Source organism: Odontesthes bonariensis, chromosome 1 (assembly GCF_027942865.1).
Source record: "Odontesthes bonariensis isolate fOdoBon6 chromosome 1, fOdoBon6.hap1, whole genome shotgun sequence".
Taxonomy (NCBI): Eukaryota; Metazoa; Chordata; class Actinopteri; order Atheriniformes; family Atherinopsidae; genus Odontesthes; species Odontesthes bonariensis.
Window position 1 is genome coordinate 27,479,224 of NC_134506.1, and position 19,198 is coordinate 27,498,421.

The 19,198-nt window shown below is 43.1% G+C and overlaps 3 protein-coding genes across 7 annotated transcripts; 1 reads left to right on the plus strand and 2 right to left on the minus strand.

Annotated features, from left to right (window-relative positions):
- The first annotated feature begins 27 nt into the window (after positions 1-27).
- Positions 28-6,525, plus strand: rab4a (RAB4a, member RAS oncogene family). Of its 3 annotated transcripts, none has more exons than XM_075462729.1 (8): positions 28-205; positions 887-967; positions 2,878-2,992; positions 3,339-3,401; positions 3,511-3,665; positions 3,855-3,950; positions 4,282-4,425; positions 4,888-6,525. In XM_075462729.1, exons 1-7 carry the CDS (start codon positions 190-192, stop codon positions 4,395-4,397), a joined length of 642 nt encoding a protein of 213 aa, XP_075318844.1. In that variant the 5' UTR covers positions 28-189; the 3' UTR covers positions 4,398-4,425; positions 4,888-6,525. The 3 variants fall into 3 exon arrangements, with proteins under 3 accessions (XP_075318844.1, XP_075318854.1, XP_075318862.1); XM_075462739.1 differs by having other exon boundaries at positions 4,892-6,525; XM_075462747.1 differs by having other exon boundaries at positions 5,024-6,525.
- Positions 6,526-6,740: 215 nt separating this feature from the next.
- ccsapb (centriole, cilia and spindle-associated protein b) lies at positions 6,741-13,484 on the minus strand. 3 transcript variants are annotated; one of them, XR_012769606.1, is made up of 6 exons: positions 12,874-13,484; positions 11,583-11,997; positions 11,378-11,491; positions 9,834-10,054; positions 7,201-9,749; positions 6,741-7,098 (listed from the first exon to the last, which is right to left on the minus strand). XR_012769606.1 is itself a non-coding variant. In XM_075462761.1 (5 exons), exons 2-5 carry the CDS (start codon positions 11,977-11,979, stop codon positions 9,567-9,569), a joined length of 915 nt encoding a protein of 304 aa, XP_075318876.1. In that variant the 5' UTR covers positions 11,980-11,997; positions 12,874-13,484; the 3' UTR covers positions 6,741-9,566. The 3 variants fall into 3 exon arrangements, 2 of the variants coding, with proteins under 2 accessions (XP_075318876.1, XP_075318886.1); XM_075462761.1 differs by having other exon boundaries at positions 6,741-9,749; XM_075462771.1 differs by lacking the exon at positions 12,874-13,484 and adding an exon at positions 12,677-12,804 and having other exon boundaries at positions 6,741-9,749.
- Positions 13,485-14,020: 536 nt separating this feature from the next.
- On the minus strand, positions 14,021-17,808 carry acta1b (actin alpha 1, skeletal muscle b). Its single transcript, XM_075462788.1, has 7 exons — positions 17,701-17,808; positions 16,687-16,823; positions 15,864-16,188; positions 15,317-15,478; positions 14,931-15,122; positions 14,639-14,820; positions 14,021-14,509 (listed from the first exon to the last, which is right to left on the minus strand). The coding sequence occupies exons 2-7, from the start codon at positions 16,813-16,815 to the stop codon at positions 14,366-14,368; spliced, it is 1,134 nt and encodes a 377-aa protein (XP_075318903.1). The 5' UTR covers positions 16,816-16,823; positions 17,701-17,808; the 3' UTR covers positions 14,021-14,365.
- Between the last annotated feature and the right edge of the window lie 1,390 nt (positions 17,809-19,198).

A 19,198-nucleotide genomic window follows, 5' to 3' on the forward strand; every position in this document is an offset into this window, starting at 1 on the left:
CGTCATGGTTTGGATCTCAGATGGCTTTTACTTTGAAACGAGCCACGTACGGGAAGTCGAAAGGAAAATCAGCTGCAATCCTCGGAAATCATCAACAGGACTATTTTCTCCTTTACTTAGCTAGCTACATATCTGTCAACTGCTTTTTTCTACCTCACTTTGTTTTGTTGTCGAACCGCCACACTGGCGATGTCGGAGTCATACGGTAAGCAGGTTGTCTTGCCGAGTTGCCAGCATTAACGTCTCCCTTAGGCCACAGAGAAGGGATGAGGCAGGTGTGCCGAGAGGGCTTTTTCTCATCGTAAACAGATAGCCAACGGGCTAACCGCGCCACTGACGAAGGCTTTTGGCCCTTAAAAGTGACATGTCAGCGTATAAAAATGTATAAAGGTCTTATAGCTGAGTTTACTGTACCCTTGCAGAGGAAATATACCGAGTTTACAGGGTTTTAAAGTAACGTAGATGTTCCAGTGTTAGACTCACACTTTGGTACATGGCACGGGATGATGGAGCTGGTATTAATGTAAATTATCCGTGACAGTACACACTTAAATCATGTTTTTGTGACATTGTGGTCCTTACTGCTCCATGCCATAATGTATAATCCTGAGTAGTATCCATGTTACAGACGTATCACAATAATACAACTTGTAGTTAAATAAGTATGACCAAGATATGATAAGCTGGCTTAGCAGTGTTAACAGGTCTTCTTACATTTGTTTATAACATACACATATCAGCTGGTGCATGCATCATTAAGTGCAATAAACTAGTATTTTTCCAGTAGCTCAGCTGATGCAGGTGCCAGGTGCCATAAAAAGCCATACCAGTAGATACAGTCTCGTGTAATCTGTTGGTGCTGTAAATTTTTGTTTCCCCTTTGCAGATTTCCTGTTTAAATTCCTGGTGATTGGGAACGCTGGAACCGGCAAATCCTGTTTGCTGCACCAGTTCATAGAGAAGAGATGTGAGTCGGAGAGATGAAGCACCCCACTCCTTTTTGTTATCCACACACTGTGTCTCCGGCTAATATTTACTGATGAACAGACATGAGATATTTGCCTGTTTGATGTAATTTGCTTGAGCTACTGGTTACTTTGTGCGGCTTCTGTTGTATGTGTCTGTAATAAACAAATATGGGAAGATCCTGTTCTTGATTAGATTACCTGTTTGTCTTTAGTCGACACAGGTCGCTTTATTTTGTTAAGTATTTACATTATTTTACATTCTCATTTTCCCATGAGAATTATAGGGTGCTAATGAATATTGCAAACCAGGAAATGGAAAAAATTAAAATATGGATTGACCTGAACAAATGATCTTTAAATTTAGATAAAACTAAAGTAATTATATTTGGAAATTGTAAAAACACAGAATTGGGAATAAAAGTAAATGGTGTTATAGTTGAAAATGTTTCAGAAAACAAATTTTTAGGAATGATAATTGACAGTAAACTAAATTGGAAGGCTCATATCAGCCACATACAAAATAAAGTTTCAAAAAACATTTCAATAATCAATAAAATAAAATATGTATTGGATTATAAAGCTCTCCATCTGTTGTATAGTTGTCTTGTGCTGCCTTATCTAACGTATGGTATTGAAATCTGGGGTAATAACTACAAAAGCTCCTTAAATTTACTCTGGAAATTGCAAAAAAGGGCTATTAGAACCATACACAAAGCTGGATTTTATGATCACACACACATTATTTCTACAATCTAAACACTTCAAATTCCTGGATTTGGTAAACTTTTATACAGCTCAATTATTGTACAAAGCCAGCATGAATAATCTGCCAGATAATATTCAAAAACTCTTTGAGTTGAGACATGGAGAACATCACCTAAGGGGATGTAAAATATTTAAAGTGCCAGCGGCGAGAACCACCAGAAAAAGCATGTGTGTGTCTGTGATTGGGGTTCGGCTCTGGAATGGGTTGAAGGAACAACTTAAGCAGTGTATTTCTATTCATCAGTTCAAGGCCAGATATAAAGTGGAAGTAATGACAAAATACAAAACTGAAGAAATTTTGTAATGTATATTCACGGGCTATTATGTTATCATCTTATAAATTGTGATTGAATAATAAATAATAACATCAAATAAGAGATGAGAAGTGTAATAATATGTTAAAATTAAGTTAAAAGTTAAAAACTATGCCAATGTATGTAAGAAGCATCCTTATAAATTGTAATTTTTGAATGGGGGTGGGAGCAAATAAGTATTTTTTACTTCATCTCACTCCCTTTCGAGCGAGTATTGATTTATGTTACCTTTGTTCTATGAATATGTGAATTCATGTATTATGGAAATGTATTTATTTTGTAATCTGCCTGAAAAAAAAAAAAAAGCTCAAAATAAACACTCAATCAAATCAATAAGTGCAGACAGAGGGCACAGTAGACCTACTTAACCAAACAGAGACTATGACGTGATGGTGTTTAAGAAACGTTCATTCAAGTTCAGCCTTTCTGTGTCCTGTTGTTGCCTATTAAATTGCTGCATTTCATCAGATGCAAAAACTGAACTAAAAAACAACCTTGTATCATCATAATATCTTGGCCACCACACTGTACGCTCTCTAAACTATCCTAATCCATACTTTGAAAGAAATGCATACGATGGACCCCTATTTCTAATGTAATTCTCATGCAAATGGAGAGAAAAATGCTCGCCGTTCACCATTTTAGAGCAGAAAAATCGTTATTTTGTTAAAGGAAGCAACAACAAGAATTCAACCCATATTAACAGAAGAAAACTTGATATTTTAGTGTTGTTCAGAGAGAGCAGTGCGTCTTTAAATATGTTTGAAGCCTTTGATAAAGAAAATACCTGATTTAGTGGGTGTTTTTTTTTTTTTTTTTTTTTTTTCCAGTTAAGGATGAATCCAACCACACGATCGGAGTGGAGTTTGGCTCGAAGATCATCAGTGTGGTCAACAAAACGGTCAAACTGCAGATCTGGGACACCGCGGGACAGGAACGGTTCAGGTAGGGATAAATCCCGTAATAGAAGCTGTGGGTCGGTAATGGTCAGCGTTAACACGCCTTGTGCGTACGCGGTCAGTTCTGTCACACCACGTCTGAACAGTTTGGCAGCACGTTGATATCTGCACAGGTGCTTTAGTTGCTTTTCTGTTATGCTGCGTTAACGATGGTAACGGTTATTCCATGTACCGGGGTTCTGCTAAAAAATGCAAAAATGAGTGAAACTGAAGCGTGAAACCTTTTTCCAACAAGTCCTGCAGCAAATTTCCCAGATGTTTGCTGGGAATAGAACCATTTAATGCATTTATTTCTTTCTAATTCACTCTGAAATCCAAAATGTGTGTGTCAGGTCTGTGACCAGGAGTTACTACAGAGGAGCAGCAGGAGCCCTGCTGGTTTATGATATCACCAGGTACCCCAAAATGTTCCTTTGCATTTAGTCTCTCGTTATTTCATTGTCATTTCATTTCGATTTTCTAGCCACTCTCCCCTTCAACTGTAAACTGTCTCTGTCTCCACAGTCGAGAAACGTACAACGCTTTGACCACATGGTTGAGTGACGCCAGAATGCTGGCCAGTCAAAACATTGTCATCATCCTCTGTGGGAACAAGAAAGACCTGGATGCTGACCGCGAGGTCACGTTCCTGGAGGCGTCCCGCTTCGCTCAGGAGAACGGTGAGATCAGAAGTTCACGATCGTGCGGAATTCTCACGTAACGGATTCAATTTCACGAATTGATTTCACATGACTCCTGTTTCTTCTCATTCTGCTGGTTGCCCGTTAGTTGTTTCGGCTACCAGGGGCTGAATTACTCTAATCTGTCAGTAGCTGCTGCTCTAACTTGAGTGTGTGTCTGTGCGTCAGAGCTGATGTTCCTGGAGACCAGCGCTCTCACGGGGGAGAATGTCGAAGAGGCCTTTGTCCAGTGCGCTCGGAAAATCCTGAACAAGATAGAGTCAGGTAGGGCCCCGAATCTTCACCGGTAACTGTAAAATTCCGACTCATCTGGCCAGGATCAATTCACAGGCACCTCTGCCCTCAGTGGGCTGGCCTGGAAACATCGATGCAGGTGGTGACAAGCTCACGTTAAAAAGCCTGTAGTCGGGTACGGCTACAATAGGTGGCCTCGCACCTGTCGTTAAATGGCAGTGAACCTCGGTGCCTCGCGTCAAAGCAGACAAGCCATGAGACCAGGTTTTTATGACTTATACCAGGAGAGTGCGTGAAGCTCTTTGCTGTCTTACTTCTCTGTCTCCTCGCTGATCTAATCGCTCTTTTCTTTCATTTTCAGGAGAGCTGGATCCAGAGAGGATGGGCTCAGGCATCCAGTACGGTGACGCTGCGTTGCGGCAGCTTCGTTCTCCTCGTCGTGCTCAGCCGCAGGGCACCCAGGAGTGCGGCTGCTAGTGGACGTCCTGTGACATACACATTCAATGTAAATAGACCAGAACACTAGTCTTTTTCTGCAGACTTTAAACCGCTGTTTTGTTGTAATGTTTCTGCCCGACGCACTGGAATGAGACTTTGACAATTGGCTTTGCGGTTTCCCTTGAAGGGCATTTGTGCATGTGAGCTGGATGGAGCAGCTTAAAACTCTACTTGTGGCTCTCACCTGTAGGACTCAGACACTCTTTGTCTTTGCATAACTTGTGCAGATGCTCAGGTTTTAGAGCAGGTTGTTGACTAATCGCTGGGTTTTCAGTTCAATCGATGGAGCTGGGTGACACAGAGGGAGGAAGGTTTTAGTTAGTTTACATGATTTTGGTGCTTCCAGCCTATCGCCTACAAACAGGAAGTGTGTCATACCTCTGAGATTGTTTTTGTTCAATAATGACAAGAATCTTTCCCCCTGCCATGCTGTTTATGCTGTGTGTGTGTGTCTGTGTGAACTTTGGAGACAGGTTTGTGAAGACCAGAAGAAGAACAGCCATGGAGGACTTAATGGTGTTGGGTTCAGGTTGCTATGCTGGTGACCCCTCCCTGACCTTTGCACGGACCCTTCAGAGCCTTTGTTGTCATTTCTGCATGTGCAGAGAGTTGAGAAGACCTCCCGGCCCCGCCCTCTCCTCAGAAGTCAGAGATCTCCAAGGTATCCACAGACCGCCCACCGCGCCAACAGTCTGCTTCTCTTTAGGACCAAACTCTCTCCGACCCTTCAACCAGGATGTTTAACACCGACGTGTGTTTGCTACTTTTCTCCTTCCCACCCGCTCGCCCACATTATCACACCCCCCCTTCCTCTTTCAGTCCACCTTCCAGCGACGCTACGTACAGGAATATTCTTTATTTGCTCTCTTTTACTTTTAGACCTAACAAATTCATTATTGTGGTTAGTTGGCGTTGGTGGGTGAATTTTTTTTTTTAGAATTTTGCTAAAACTACCTGATCGATCTCGATAGCGAGTAAAGAGACTGAATCTCTGATCCACCTCTTGGCAAGAAAACAAAGCTGAAAATTGTTTAAGCATTCCTTTAACTGCGTACCCCTCTCTGATAGAGTACTTGTACTTCACCATCCACCTGTCCTGATTACCTTTTAATGTCATTCCTACCTGACTCCACTAACAGCCCACAGATGGTGCCTACTCCACTCCCCACAGACATTTAGTTTCCTAATCAACAACCAAATGACACCTCATCAGCCACCCTGCACTCACCCCTCCATCCCTATATAAAGCTTACCCCCCCCCCCCCCTCCTACTGCATACACTGTACAGTGTTTCTGTATATACGGAGTGACGCATGTTTTCTGAAGCAGAATATCAGAGGATTTCATTATGAAGAGATACTGCGTGTATATTATAATAAATATCATATCCGGCATCGTTTTCATGCTCCACTGAATAATTATCATGTTAAGTTCCAGTACACTGGCAGCCTGCGTAGACGGGCAGGACAGTTTGCAGAACTTATGGATGTTTGAAAAATTGGGACAAGTCAGTGTGGATTTTTGTGAAACTGGCAGAGTGAGATATTGTGAGCAGACACACCGTGTTTTGTGCCGATCGAAATCATTGATGTGTCGATTAGAAGCCGCGTGGCACGCTCGGCTGACTCCGATGTTTGGCGTAACGCCCGTCTTTATCTACAGAAAAATGATTCTCACTTATAATGTTTCCTGTTTACATGAGTGTCTGCCAGCTGCGGGGTGATACTAACCGGCCGCGCGTCAGGTTTTTGCCGTTGGCACGAAGCTTTATTTATTTTCAGCTCCTATTTTAAGACATCGTTGACTCTTGTTGAAAAAAAAAGCTGAGTTGGAGTCACTATGTTTTTTTTAAAGATTGTTTCCTCGTTTGAACACTACCTTTGAATTGTGCACACTTTAAGGAAAAAAAAGAAATATTTCACATAGAGAAAAATCAAGCGTTTGACAGCAGCTGAGGCTGTTCACGTCATGCCGTTGTCTGGTGTTCATGTCATTTCCTTTATATTTGTGTCACTTTTTCTCTCGTCATCATGAATATCATCGAGTTTTAAGTTATCGTGTTTGATGAAAGCTGTATGTTTTTGAAATAAAAGCAATGACAAAGTTGGCTTCTTTTCAGTTTTTCTTTTTCTTTTTATCGCTTTGACCAAAAAAAAAAGCAGCTTTTTGAAGCTCAGATGAGCAGAATTAACAAAGCAGACGTTGATGAATTGGAGGATTTACAGTCCGCTGACGAACTGGAGCGTACCACAGCAAGAATTAGGGGTGTGTCACGTGTGTCACAAAGCCGCCTGTCATGGATGATTATTGAGGTTTGAAAAGTTTCAGGGACAGATGGAAAAGTTATTTATTAAAAACTTTGCATCACACCATTAAAGTCCAACTGTTTAAGTCCTTTAAATATCTACACACAGTCTATTAAAAGCCCAATTATTACACAGGAATTAAACACGATTACTAAGTTTTACACCGTTTTATTTGGTGCACCCTTTGTTATGTTGGAACCTTAAAAAAGTAATTCAGTCATGAGTCAAAAACCGGCCATTTGTTTTCTTTCTCTAAAACCATTATGAAACCTTTCCTCCGTCCATTTCTTCCACCTTAAAACACCTGGAGGTGGAAGATCAGTTCGATGACGCCATCTTGGCCTGAGCGCATACTCAAAAGACTCTTGGAAAAACTAGAAAAACACATCACTTGTAATTAATTTAAATAGAACAAATACCAAAATTGTCTTTACAGTACAGACTGGAGCTTGATAACACAGCTTGGTCTTTGTTACCTGCTTCAGAATCAGTGATCCTGTGTCACTCCTGTGTTGTCAGACTGGCAAAGTTCACCCATCTTTAACTCTTAAATGACTCAAATGCAGTTTTCTGTAAGTATTGCACAAAAAGTAAGACGTTATGACTCAAAACCACTGAAGAATAATTACAAAATACAAGTGACACAAAGTGATAATACTGAACTTAATGTTGCAAAGACTTTTTGAAGACAACACATGGCTGAGTGTGGAGCTCAGGCCTCCAACTCTCTCAGATGCTTTCTCTGCAAAATATTCAAAACCAGAATATAAAAAAGAAATATGCCAAGAAAAGAGAAATGAAAATAATAAATAGATCCTTTTCAAGGTGTTTATGGCACAAAGCTGATTTCATCTTCATTATTATTTTTTGTCTTCCTGATTTGATGTGAGTAGGTTTAAGGTTTGGTTAACCCCCCCGAACCCGAAATACACAACTACATCAACACACAACAGATTCAAAAGATGACAACGTCAACATGAAATCCTGAAGTCTCGATACAACTCTTTCAGAAAGGCGTCACATTATCAAAGTGCAGCTGAATCTGGGTCGTAACTAAACCATAAATGATCAACATGTTCCTCAGCAGAGGTTATTAAAGCTTCAGCTTCATGTACATTCTCCCTCTTCTTGGCTCCTAAGTGTATGCAGTAACTGGAATACAGAAGAAGATGTTTGGACTTATTATTCAAACGCTGCAATGCTTTGGAGAAGGAAAAATATATATATATATCTTCACGTCATTTTCCATATTTCCTTTCATTTTTGGTGAAAAAGGCCCTACAACCATTCAAGGTGTGAAAGAAAGAAGCCACACAGTCCTCAGAGTCTTCCTGTGACTCCAAGACAACATGTTAGCACCCAGTTGATTTAGTATAAAACCCTTTTCAGTCAATAACATGTCAAAATGTTCGCGTGCTCTTGAAAAAATACATTCATTACAACACACGGGTGATACTAACTGTACAAAGGGATAATCTATCTATGTAAACAAAGTTAATCTATCAAGTCTTACATAATATTCAGTTCATTGCAGCTAAATAATCCAAAAAGTGAAAAACTTTTCAGTTATTACTTCATGCTCACTATAGCACATAATAACTTGAGTTCGTAACAGTTATTGAGAACATTTTGACTGAACTACACGCTTTTGTGAATGTATTAAAGTAAGTGATGTGTTGTACACGTTATTGTTCATCAGGCTTTAGAAGTGTTTTAAAGAACGAGGCTTGATCAGTTCAGAAGTGCTGCCATCTGTCTCCATAAAAATATGGACACATCCTGAAATGGGATGCGTTTTAAGGGACTGCATCAAAGCATGGCTGTAAGATTGAGTTTTGAACTATTCACTCCCATCCAAATGTCTGTAAGTGACAGAATTTGCCTTAATTAAACCACACATTTACTAGAAAGTCTCTTTCAAGAGTGTCTTTTACTTTTAAAAAGTCTCTTCCTGCTCTTTGTAAATTGAAAGAGACTGATTTAAACCACGACAGTACAGATCTGAGTTGATAAGCGACACAGTGAATTTCTGTCAGTGGGGTTACATGGCACTGTAAAAATCGGATTAAGGGCTAAATTACAATAAGACTGAGTTATTAAGTTCATGTAGACACCTTAATCTGACAAGAAATTGGATCGAATGGATTACTTGCGATCGGATTAAGACCCCGAGATAACTCGGTTGAAAGTCAAAATAAACGTGCTTGTAGACGGTGAAGCACGTGGTGAATTAGACTTTGCGTTCTGCGCATGCTCGAGATTTTTTCCCGGGGTTTGTGAACCGGAAGTCGGAAGAGACGATATTACTGTTGCTACCGTTGTTGTCGGAAAGAAACAAACAACGTGATGGAGAATGCGCCGTTGTGCATCGTGTTTGTGCAATAAGCAGCTCATCACAGACGAAATGTAGAGTGACATAGCTACATCTTGCTCTTCGTTCGCCATTTTCTCGAATGCCTGAGTTTGTTGTTGTTGGTGGTGGTGAAGCGGTCAAGCAGAAGTGGCTCTATTAGCAATGCTTGAAATGGGTACAGCGCCACCTATCGTATCGGAGTATGACATGCTTTGTGCCTATGATTCGATTAATTCACCGCCATATATCCAAGGATAATTACCCTTGCTCAAATAAGGAGCATAAGCCAACTATAGCTATAATCTAATTAATCTCACCATGTAGCCCCACTGAGAGTTAAAGGTTTTATGTGTGTCTGGGTCCGTAATGTGCGAGTGATATAAGTTCAGGAGACACCCCCTCTTGGTCTCCTCTGCATCTCTCGGTGGTTAAACTTCAGATGTGAGAGGCAGCGATGGCTTGAATCCTGTATTTCCTGATGTAGCTGTCCTATCGGGAGCGACCAGAGAAGCAGCGCATGTACTCTGTGAGCCAGGGGTTGAACTCGGGTTGGAGCAGCTTCCTGGCCTCGTCCAGGTCAGCAGACTTAGCTCTCCGTCGCTCGGACCGCTGTGTCTGGATCTGACGCTCCACTTCCCGCCTGGTCTTAGCACGCAGAGCTGATTCGTGGATCTGCCAGTAAAACAACGTTAATACACGTGTCACACTGATGCTCCTCCGTCTACTAATTAGCACAGTCCCAAACAGAACAATTACCCCAGTGGTTGAAGCTGTGGGGCCAACATTGTAAGTCTTCCTGCCTGCAATGTCTGCATCCTTTTCCCCCGCGCCGTACAGAGCAAAAGGATGTCTGCTCTCCTTACTGTCCTCTCTGGGCTGCCGTAAGGGTGCAGGCCTAACCCGCTGGGAGCGCCAAGTTTGTTTAACGGATTTGGAGGGTTTCTTCTGCTGTTGGCGGGGTCCTCCTGTGCCTTTCTCTGAAACCGGAGAAGACAAAGTCATATTTACATGTACAAACACTTTGTTACAGTAATGTTCTTTTTAAATTTGATGCCACCAACAGGTGATTAAAAGTTGGGATGTGAGCATGTTTACACGTGTGATTTGTAAGTGTTGCAGAACTGAAGACACTGATCACTCTGATTTATTTCTATTTTATTAAGTTTCTTAAATGTGTGTGTGCATCTAACGTAAGTTAGAGCAGCTCAGGCACAGAGAGGCAATTACATAAAGTACAAGGTGTGAGACACCTCTCAAAAGTCTAATTACATTCTGCCAGAACAAAGATGGAGACAGCGCTTTTTACTCGTTTTTGTCTTCGCTCTCCTGTTGGATTTCCGAGCTTAACCACCACCCCCCTCCTGCAAGATTCTCAGCCCTCAAGCATGTAACACATAATTCTGTGTAATGGGTGGAAACAACTACCTTACCTGTGTTCTGCTCTTAGTTTTTGTGACAGACCCAGCGAGCTTCACATTTGCACTGTAAAGTCCTGCTTTAAACTTCATGTTATAACCAACACTGTGGTTAAACACAGCTAAATTCAGGAGCCGTTGTCACTGCGGGACCCACAATCTATTGTCTAATCTCACATTCCTGCAAGATTTGCGTCAGGTGCTCTGATGCGGGATCTCAATCTCAATGCAGCCTTTATTCTGCAGTAACGATTTTACACTCGTTACATTTACAAACTTTAATTAACAAATGATCGTCTTGCTTCCTCAAATTCATTCTACGAACATCTGGTCATCAGCTCACCAATTAATTACAGTAGAGAAACGTCTCTTTGTTTCTTTCTTTGTCAAACAGGCTTGATATAAAATCCGTAGAGGATTTACAGTCCTGTGAGTTATTCATTCCATATGCACTCATGATGAAACCCCCAAATTCTCAAATTCTGTGTAATTTTATGTTTAGAAACATGATCCATTACCCCGTTCTTTCGGTTCCACCAGCACATATAATATATATATATATGCATATGCAACACACTTTTCTTTCTTTTTAGTATTATACAACATTTGCAGTCTTTTGTTCTGGCATCAAATACGCAGTGAGCATGTGTTTTTCTTAATACCAAGCAGATTACATTGGATATATTGTCTCTGTACTATTTTTGATTAAATGTGGCGTTTAAATCATTTGTAAATCATTGCCTGCATGTTTACATTTACATTTTACAGTGTCTCAACTTTTTTTGAAACAGCGCTTTGTGCTCAATGGAAGAAAGAAACAAATCAACACACGTGATTCCAGTTACAGGACTGACACTCATTTGGTATACTTCTACAACAAACTACCTCGATCTTTGCGAGGAACTGTTATCTGTTTGCTGCCTCTGGAGCTGACTCTCCCCTGCTCCTCTTCCTCCCCCTGCGGTGCTCTTCTCTCCCTGGTACCACCAGACTGCAGCCCTGAAGAGTGAATAACATTAAGTGTTGCAAGAGAGGAGCAAGCATCGCGTTGTGTTGTGTGGGCCTCTCTTTCTTTGTAGCTCATAGTTACCCCGGACTGCAGACTGTGAAGCTGACTCGTTCTCCTGCTCCTTGTCTTGAATAGGAAGCCTGGGTACAGGCGCTGTAGTCCTGGCCTGCTGCTCCTGCTGCTCCTGCTGCTCCTGCTGCCGGCCCCTCCTCGCCCCCCCACACTCCTCCAGCTCAGCCTCTGCCCTGTCTCTACTGGCCTCGGCTCCTACCTGGTTCTTACCGGGAGGAGGGGGGCTTCTTCCTCCTGAGTCAGAGTCACTGTCAGAGCCATGCCAGAACCATGGGTTGTGTGTCTGCTCCAGCAGCCTGCGGGTCAGCCGGTACTTCAACATCTCCTCATAACATTTGGTATAAGTCTCCCATTTGGGGTCTTTGAATCTCTTCATGTACTCCGAGCGGATCCTCTTCGTCACCATCCTGTCGCTCTTTTTTGACTGAAATCGAGCAGCAGACCACAAAGCTTAAAAACTCTACTGAAACCGGTTGTTACATACGCATAACTGCTCAGGACTCGGCGAAAACAGTGTACAATGTCTGAATAACAGCATGTAGGTTCACGTACATGTAGGCTGTTGGGCGTCACCGCCAGACATTTAAACCATAATGTGGAAGCAGTGTGAACCAATGGCAGAGCAGGGGGGGGGGGGGCTCAGCCCACCTACTTCCTACCGGAGATTAACTCGCTCGTCGGAGCAGGAAAAAAGACAAAAGTCTGGCTTAGGGGTAATTACAAAATACGACATTTGCTCTGTAAACTGCGTAAATGTTTTTCGCCATAAAAACTATCCGGAGCGAAATAAGATCAACCCGTTAGAGCGATAACAGTAGAAATGTCTTGAATTGGATGACGTAACTGACATTACCCGCTCTGATTGGCTCTGAACCCTGAACGGCTGTTTAATACTCCAAATTAAAGGTCAGCCGTTATCGCTTGATAACGCTGCAAGCTTTGTGGCACCTAAAACCACAAGTTATGGCACGTTTCCATGCAGTCGAAACATAGTGTTTCTCCATTAAAACGAACATTTAAAAAAAAAATACGCACGCGTCATACGAGCCATTGCGCTGTAGATAATGTATGGACATTTCAAATAAATGTTGTCGGTAACCTACTCATAAATGTCTCCGTGTTATCTGTACACGTCAGATAATCATGTTGATATGGGGCACAGTTAATCGCCTGTCAGCGCTCGCCGGCACAGCTCGGTGAATATCAAATCTCCCTGGCGATTCCTCGGCTCTTGTCAACAACAGCTCGCGGCTTGACAAATTTATGCCCGTCTATTTTGGTGTACTGTAAATATACTTACACAAGGCTCGGGTTTCACGGAAGCCACGGGGAACAGATGGCGCTCACGAAAGCGCTGCCGTAATCACAAGGCTGAGTCTCCGACCTTAGCTCCACCCATCTGAGGACGTTTTTAAAAAGCCAAGCACACCCGCAACAGGTGGCCCGAGTTGGGATGTGAGAAATTCTGCGCAAATAGGCTTTTGTCTGCAAATAATTTCTAATAAACAGTCAAAGAGGAAGAAGAGACTATTTGATATTTTGAATGTAGAAACTATGCGCGGATTTAAAATCATGAGTCACTGAGAAGATCCTGTTGCTTGTTAAATTAGGGTAGCCTAAATTGTTGACCCTTTAGCTGGCACCGGATGGCACAATGCTTCTGTAAAGAAAATGCCAAAGGGGCGTTCTGATACGAGAGTCGTCAGTCAGGGATGGTTATAAATGATCAGACGCCCCCAGTGCACTCCTTTTGTTGTTTTAGCCTAGACCTAAACCCACACCGAGATAACATGGTGAGCTCATACGCATATAAGGCAGCGCTGCGGAGATGCCTTCTTGCACACGAGATACGGTTTTGGCTAAAGATGGTCTGGAAGCCAGGGAGGCGCATGTGGTTGCGCAGGGCAGGCAGCTCAACAGGATTAAGGGTCGGGTGTCAGATGTCCAACGCCACTGATCCACCGGACAGTCTAAAAAGGCGGAGCTGTTGCTGCTTCCAGTGCGCATTCCTGGCGAGTCATAGTCCAACTGTCGAGGCTTAAAAAGGCGTCGCCTTTCAGTACTTCTCACCTAGCAGCCTCCACCCACCAGAACTGGTGGAACAGAGCCCCCCATCCTCCTTCCCTCTCACCCATCAAACCTGTCATCATTACAGCCACCTGTACATCCAACTCTATGAACCCACACCCCATGTGATCATGTGGGATAAAGTGACCGCTCATTTGCCCCTGTTTGAGTCTGTTTGTCGGCTTTTTTAATGGCATTTCTCCCTATTCTTGTTGGAAATCATAAATATTGTTGCTTTTTAAGACAATATTTTATTTGTATGGCCACGATGTTACATTTATTTTTGAGTGATGTGTTTTTCACAGAAATCTTTCACCACAGCTTTGGCTTTGCGCACTTTACCTTCCCTCTTATAGAAAAAAAAAAGGCCAGGGCAAAAATACCAAATAATGGACTTTAATAAATTATCAATATGTATATACACTTACATTCACATGTGTTGGGCAACATGTTGTTGTTATTTTTTTTTTATTAAAGTTTTTTGGTGGATGCATGGTTCAGTGGTTGTTTTCACAGCCTTTCTCCGTGCAACACAGACAACAGACAGCTATGAAATATGCAGAATTTATAAGAATAAAAAATGCATATAAATGTCAACAGCGCAGACGGACAGTCCATTGATAGCAGGGTGTTGCTGTGTCGCAGAGGTTGTTTCTCCTCCTCGCTTGATCTCCAGATGGCTGGTGGTGAAATTGATGGAGAATCTGGTGAAGAAGGTGGAGGATTTAGAAGCACTTCCTGTGGACAATGCTGGGGCCTGCCTCGTCGTACTCCTGCTTGGAGATCCACATCTGCTGGAAGGTGGACAGGGAAGCCAGGATAGAGCCACCGATCCAGACGGAGTACTTCCTCTCGGGGGGAGCAATGATCTAAAGAAGGAGGAGCAGATGGTGGATTAGTAATCTGTCAATGTGCGTAATTGTTCAGTTATGCGTAAAATTCTGGATTGAAGAGTAAATTGATTTAAAGTGTTTATATTTCATTTAGGTTTCAAGTACCTTGATCTTCATTGTGCTGGGGGCCAGAGCAGTGATCTCCTTCTGCATACGGTCAGCAATACCAGGGTACATGGTGGTACCGCCGGAGAGCACATTGTTGGCGTACAGATCCTTACGGATGTCAATGTCGCACTTCATGATGCTGTTGTAGGCAGTCTCATGAATACCAGCAGACTCCATACCTAGTCAGAAGAGAGCACAAGTGTTAGAGGAGGTGTACTCAGGTATGACACAAGGTGTCGTCTTTTTACATGCTTGTAATCTTTAGTGTAATGATGATGATCTGAAGTACCGATGAAGGAAGGCTGGAAGAGGGTCTCGGGGCAACGGAACCTCTCGTTACCAATGGTGATGACCTGACCGTCGGGAAGCTCGTAGCTCTTCTCCAGGGAGGAGGAGGAGGCAGCGGTGGCCATCTCGTTCTCGAAGTCCAGAGCCACATAGCACAGCTTCTCCTTGATGTCGCGCACGATCTCACGCTCAGCTGTGTGGGGCAAATTGTAGAGTTATTATTCAGAGTGCAAAGGTGCGGAGACCGCAGATAGATTGTGTAGACAAATGTTTCAAAACTGCTTATCAAAGAAAACTAAAGTTTTATAGAATTATTTATTAATTTAGATGATGTTTCTTCATATATCTACATTGTGAATGTCTACTGGAGTAGGCTGAATTTCTCACCGGTGGTCACGAAGGAGTAACCACGCTCAGTCAGGATCTTCATCAGGTAGTCGGTCAGATCGCGACCAGCCAGGTCCAGACGCATGATGGCGTGGGGCAGGGCGTAACCCTCATAGACTGGGACGTTGTGGGTCACACCATCACCAGCATCCAGCACAATACCTGAAGAGAGGCAAGGAGGGAGTTTAGTAAAGTCTGAGTGATACAGTCTTGCAAATTTACAACACGGTGGGTCAAAGTGTGGCTAAAGTAGGTGTTTGATAGAGAATTTGGAGACACAGGGGCCATAAACGTGTATAATGGCCGGGTGACGGTGCGTAAAAGTTGTGCGTAAAATAGCCCAAATTGGGAAATACAAGCTCTAGCCTACTAACAATATATGTTGCAATTATTATGCTTTTTTGTTGTTGTTGTTGTTGTTGTTGTTGTTGTTGTTCAGGTGTATTCTACAGTTCTGAACAAAAGAAGGGTGACTATGTGTCTTGTGTGCGTTTAGGACGCTGTATCTGTGTCAGGAGTGGCTGCTGATTGCTGTTGTCAGTCTTACCGGTGGTACGGCCGGAAGCGTACAGGGACAGCACAGCCTGGATAGCCACATACATGGCGGGGACGTTGAAGGTCTCAAACATGATCTGGGTCATCTTCTCCCTGTTGGCCTTGGGGTTCAGTGGGGCCTCAGTGAGCAGGGTTGGGTGCTCCTCGGGGGCCACTCTCAGCTCGTTGTAGAAGGTGTGATGCCAGATCTTCTCCATGTCGTCCCAGTTGGTGATGATGCCGTGCTCAATGGGGTACTTCAGAGTCAGGATACCTCTCTTGCTCTGGGCCTCGTCGCCGACGTAGGAGTCCTTCTGACCCATACCGACCATGACACCCTGAAGGGGGGAGAGAGGGGAAGATAAATGTCAGTCGTGGACGTCCATACAGAGATGTGTTCTTTTTTCTGGCCAGATTAAAGCCTCTGGACAAACATAGTGACCATAGTGTAAATGTGCCAAATAACAGCGTCGGTCACAAAGGCGGACAGAGCGCAGCTGACAGACTGTCAATTCACCTGTGACAAATTTAGTCTCTAAGATGCAGGGGCCACATTGCTCGAGTATTACAGAGCCATGATTACATGCCTCAACATTTAACGCTTTTCTGCGCTGGGGAAAAAAAAAACGACTAAATTCTCACATTAAGTTAAAAAAAGTTTTTTGATTATCCAGCAGGACATGTTTGTCAAAAGTAATGTATTTATCAAGCCTAGAATAGTGTGACATGGCTGGGATGATTACATCTGGTGTGAAATAGTCACTTTTGCCAATTATTCTTATCTGAACTCCTTATTGATCTCAATCAATGTGAGAGCTTTTTCTTTTGCTTTTTACCTGGTGACGAGGGCGGCCGACGATGGAGGGGAACACGGCCCTGGGGGCGTCGTCTCCGGCGAAGCCAGCCTTCACCAGGCCGGAGCCGTTGTCGCACACAAGGGCGGTAGTCTCTTCGTCGTCACACATGATGGCTTCTGTAAGAGAGGCGGCAAGGCAAAAGGGTTTGAGATCGCACCATCAATTCAAAATGCCATCACATACGTTATGTGGCGGAATTGACTTAAGTTATCAAAAACTGGTTTAGCCTTTAGTTTCCTGTAACTCACACAAGGCGTCCTAATATAACCCTAAAAACCCTAGTTATAACATTTACAGAAACACGAATGTGGTTCGGCCTATGGCTTGCTGCAGAAAAAGTGTCCCTGACACATAAACACCAGGCTATTACGCGTGTATAATATGCCGGTCTGCACATAAAACATTACATTTAAAAGTGCTTAACATGTAATAAATCTGTAGTATTCAATTGGAATTTGGCGACACTTGATTGAGATCTAGTCTTCTAATTGCCAGAGTGTAAAACTATGCAAATTAAAGCAAAAATATGGAACTAAGATGCTGCTAAGTTTTCTGTGATTTTTAATTTCTCTGTTAACTTTTTAAAAATATTTCATATTATGCTGCAAGAAGCAATTTAAGTCAGGTTGCACCTTTCAGCATACTTTCTATGGTATCTTGGGTACCTCTGAAGATGAGGCATCAGATTAGTCTGTCAGCAAATCTACCTTTTCTGCCGTATCAGTTTATCAATTCGTCTTTTATCATTCGGACCTGACAGTTTGGGTTTTTTTCCTGTCAAGTTGACTACTGTCAGCCAACTGACCTCAAGTATTTACAGTGAACAACAGTCTGGCCTATCCTTCAGTAGTTGACTATGTTGCCTTGGACAAAATCTCGTCCTAGTCCCACAGTCCCTGGCCTGTTTCTCCAATTGATGCTCCAGCTGTTCTCTGATCTATAGGCCTACCGAGTGAGTGGCTTGAGAAGACGCAGGTCCTTGCGGGATCTTACCTTAGATGTTTGTCTGCGGATCGGAGAGAAGGACCCAACCAGTGCTGCTGCTGAACCAGCTACAGTTCTCACTGCTGCCTGCCCACCTTATATACTTAACCTCCACCATTCACAAACCTCAGCTCAGGCCCCCCATCCCGGCCCTCTGCCATATTAGGATGCTGAGAGGCCGAGGCAGCAGGCGCGGATGGGCGGGGTGTGGGGCACAGTGAGGAGGCGCGCCTCACGGCGACAAGGAGGTAGCTCCATCCATCAAGTTCCAGGGAGGGGATCAGGAGTGACGCTGCGCGCCCCCAGCGAGGAGAGAGCGCGCGCCATATATGGAACTGTCGCTTTGACCTCCCATCGAGCCTCACTGTCCCACCTAGACGGCCGTATAAGGAGCGCGCGGACCACTGGGGGTTTCTAGGGGAGACGCCAGTTGTTGCCAAGAAGGGTTATAGATTTGCTGCTAGTAGGCCTCATCCAGCCTTAAAATGGGAAAATGCTTTCCTCATCTGAACAGATTTAGGCCGCGGAGCCAGTGGGAAAAAAACAAAACAGTGACTAACAGGTGAACCAGAGAAGTCGCTGCAAACTGCCAATTAAAAGATCAGTTCTCAAGATAATGTGGAATGGGTCACTTAAAATCAGCTGATAAAATCTAAGAATGGACTTTCTGTATTTTCAGTTATATTTGATGGGTTATGTGCTGCATTACACGATTCATGAAATTTCAGATTTAACATTTTAGGGAAGATTATTTCTAACTGATTGATTCAAGTGTTTACATATAAGGAAAAGCTCAGTATGCAGATGACTGTAACACATACTCAGCCGTTTCTAAATTACACTCAACATCACGGAAGATTCCTTTAATCTGCATTACAGCACTCCAAAATGGAATCATATCTTCTCAATACTGCCAAGTTTGCATAACCAGCAGCATTGACATGCATGTCAGCAGTGAATTAAATCCAAAACGTGCAATCTGCAGAGCTCATGATTGGACATTCTAACAGATGAGTCCGAGTTGGAACAGCCAGCAGCTGAAACCTTATCTGCAAGGACTACTCTGCTCTGTCACTGGAGCTGTAGGATTAATTATAACTCTAATGGAGGAGGGGAGCTGGTGCATGTGTGTGTGTGAGAAAGAGACAAATGGGGAGAGTGTACATATGTGCATACGTGCATGTGTTAGAGTGTGTTGCAGCATGAGGTAAGGGGCAGAAGAAGAGCTGGTTATCATAAACTCATTGGAACTGAGGGATGTAAAGGAAATGGCAGAGATATGTATGATTTGGTCAATTAAACAATCAAACCCAGGAAGGACACGAGTCGTTATCATGTGGTAACTCTCACCTGGAGACAATTTGAGGTGTTTTTTTTCGAAGCAGCACGTGTTTGTAAGGACATAAAGTAGAAAACGAGACAAAATGATCAATCGTGAACCACGCCATTCAGAGCTGACAGTAGGCTTTTCTCAATAGATGCTGACTGTGTGTGTTGGTGCATTGTT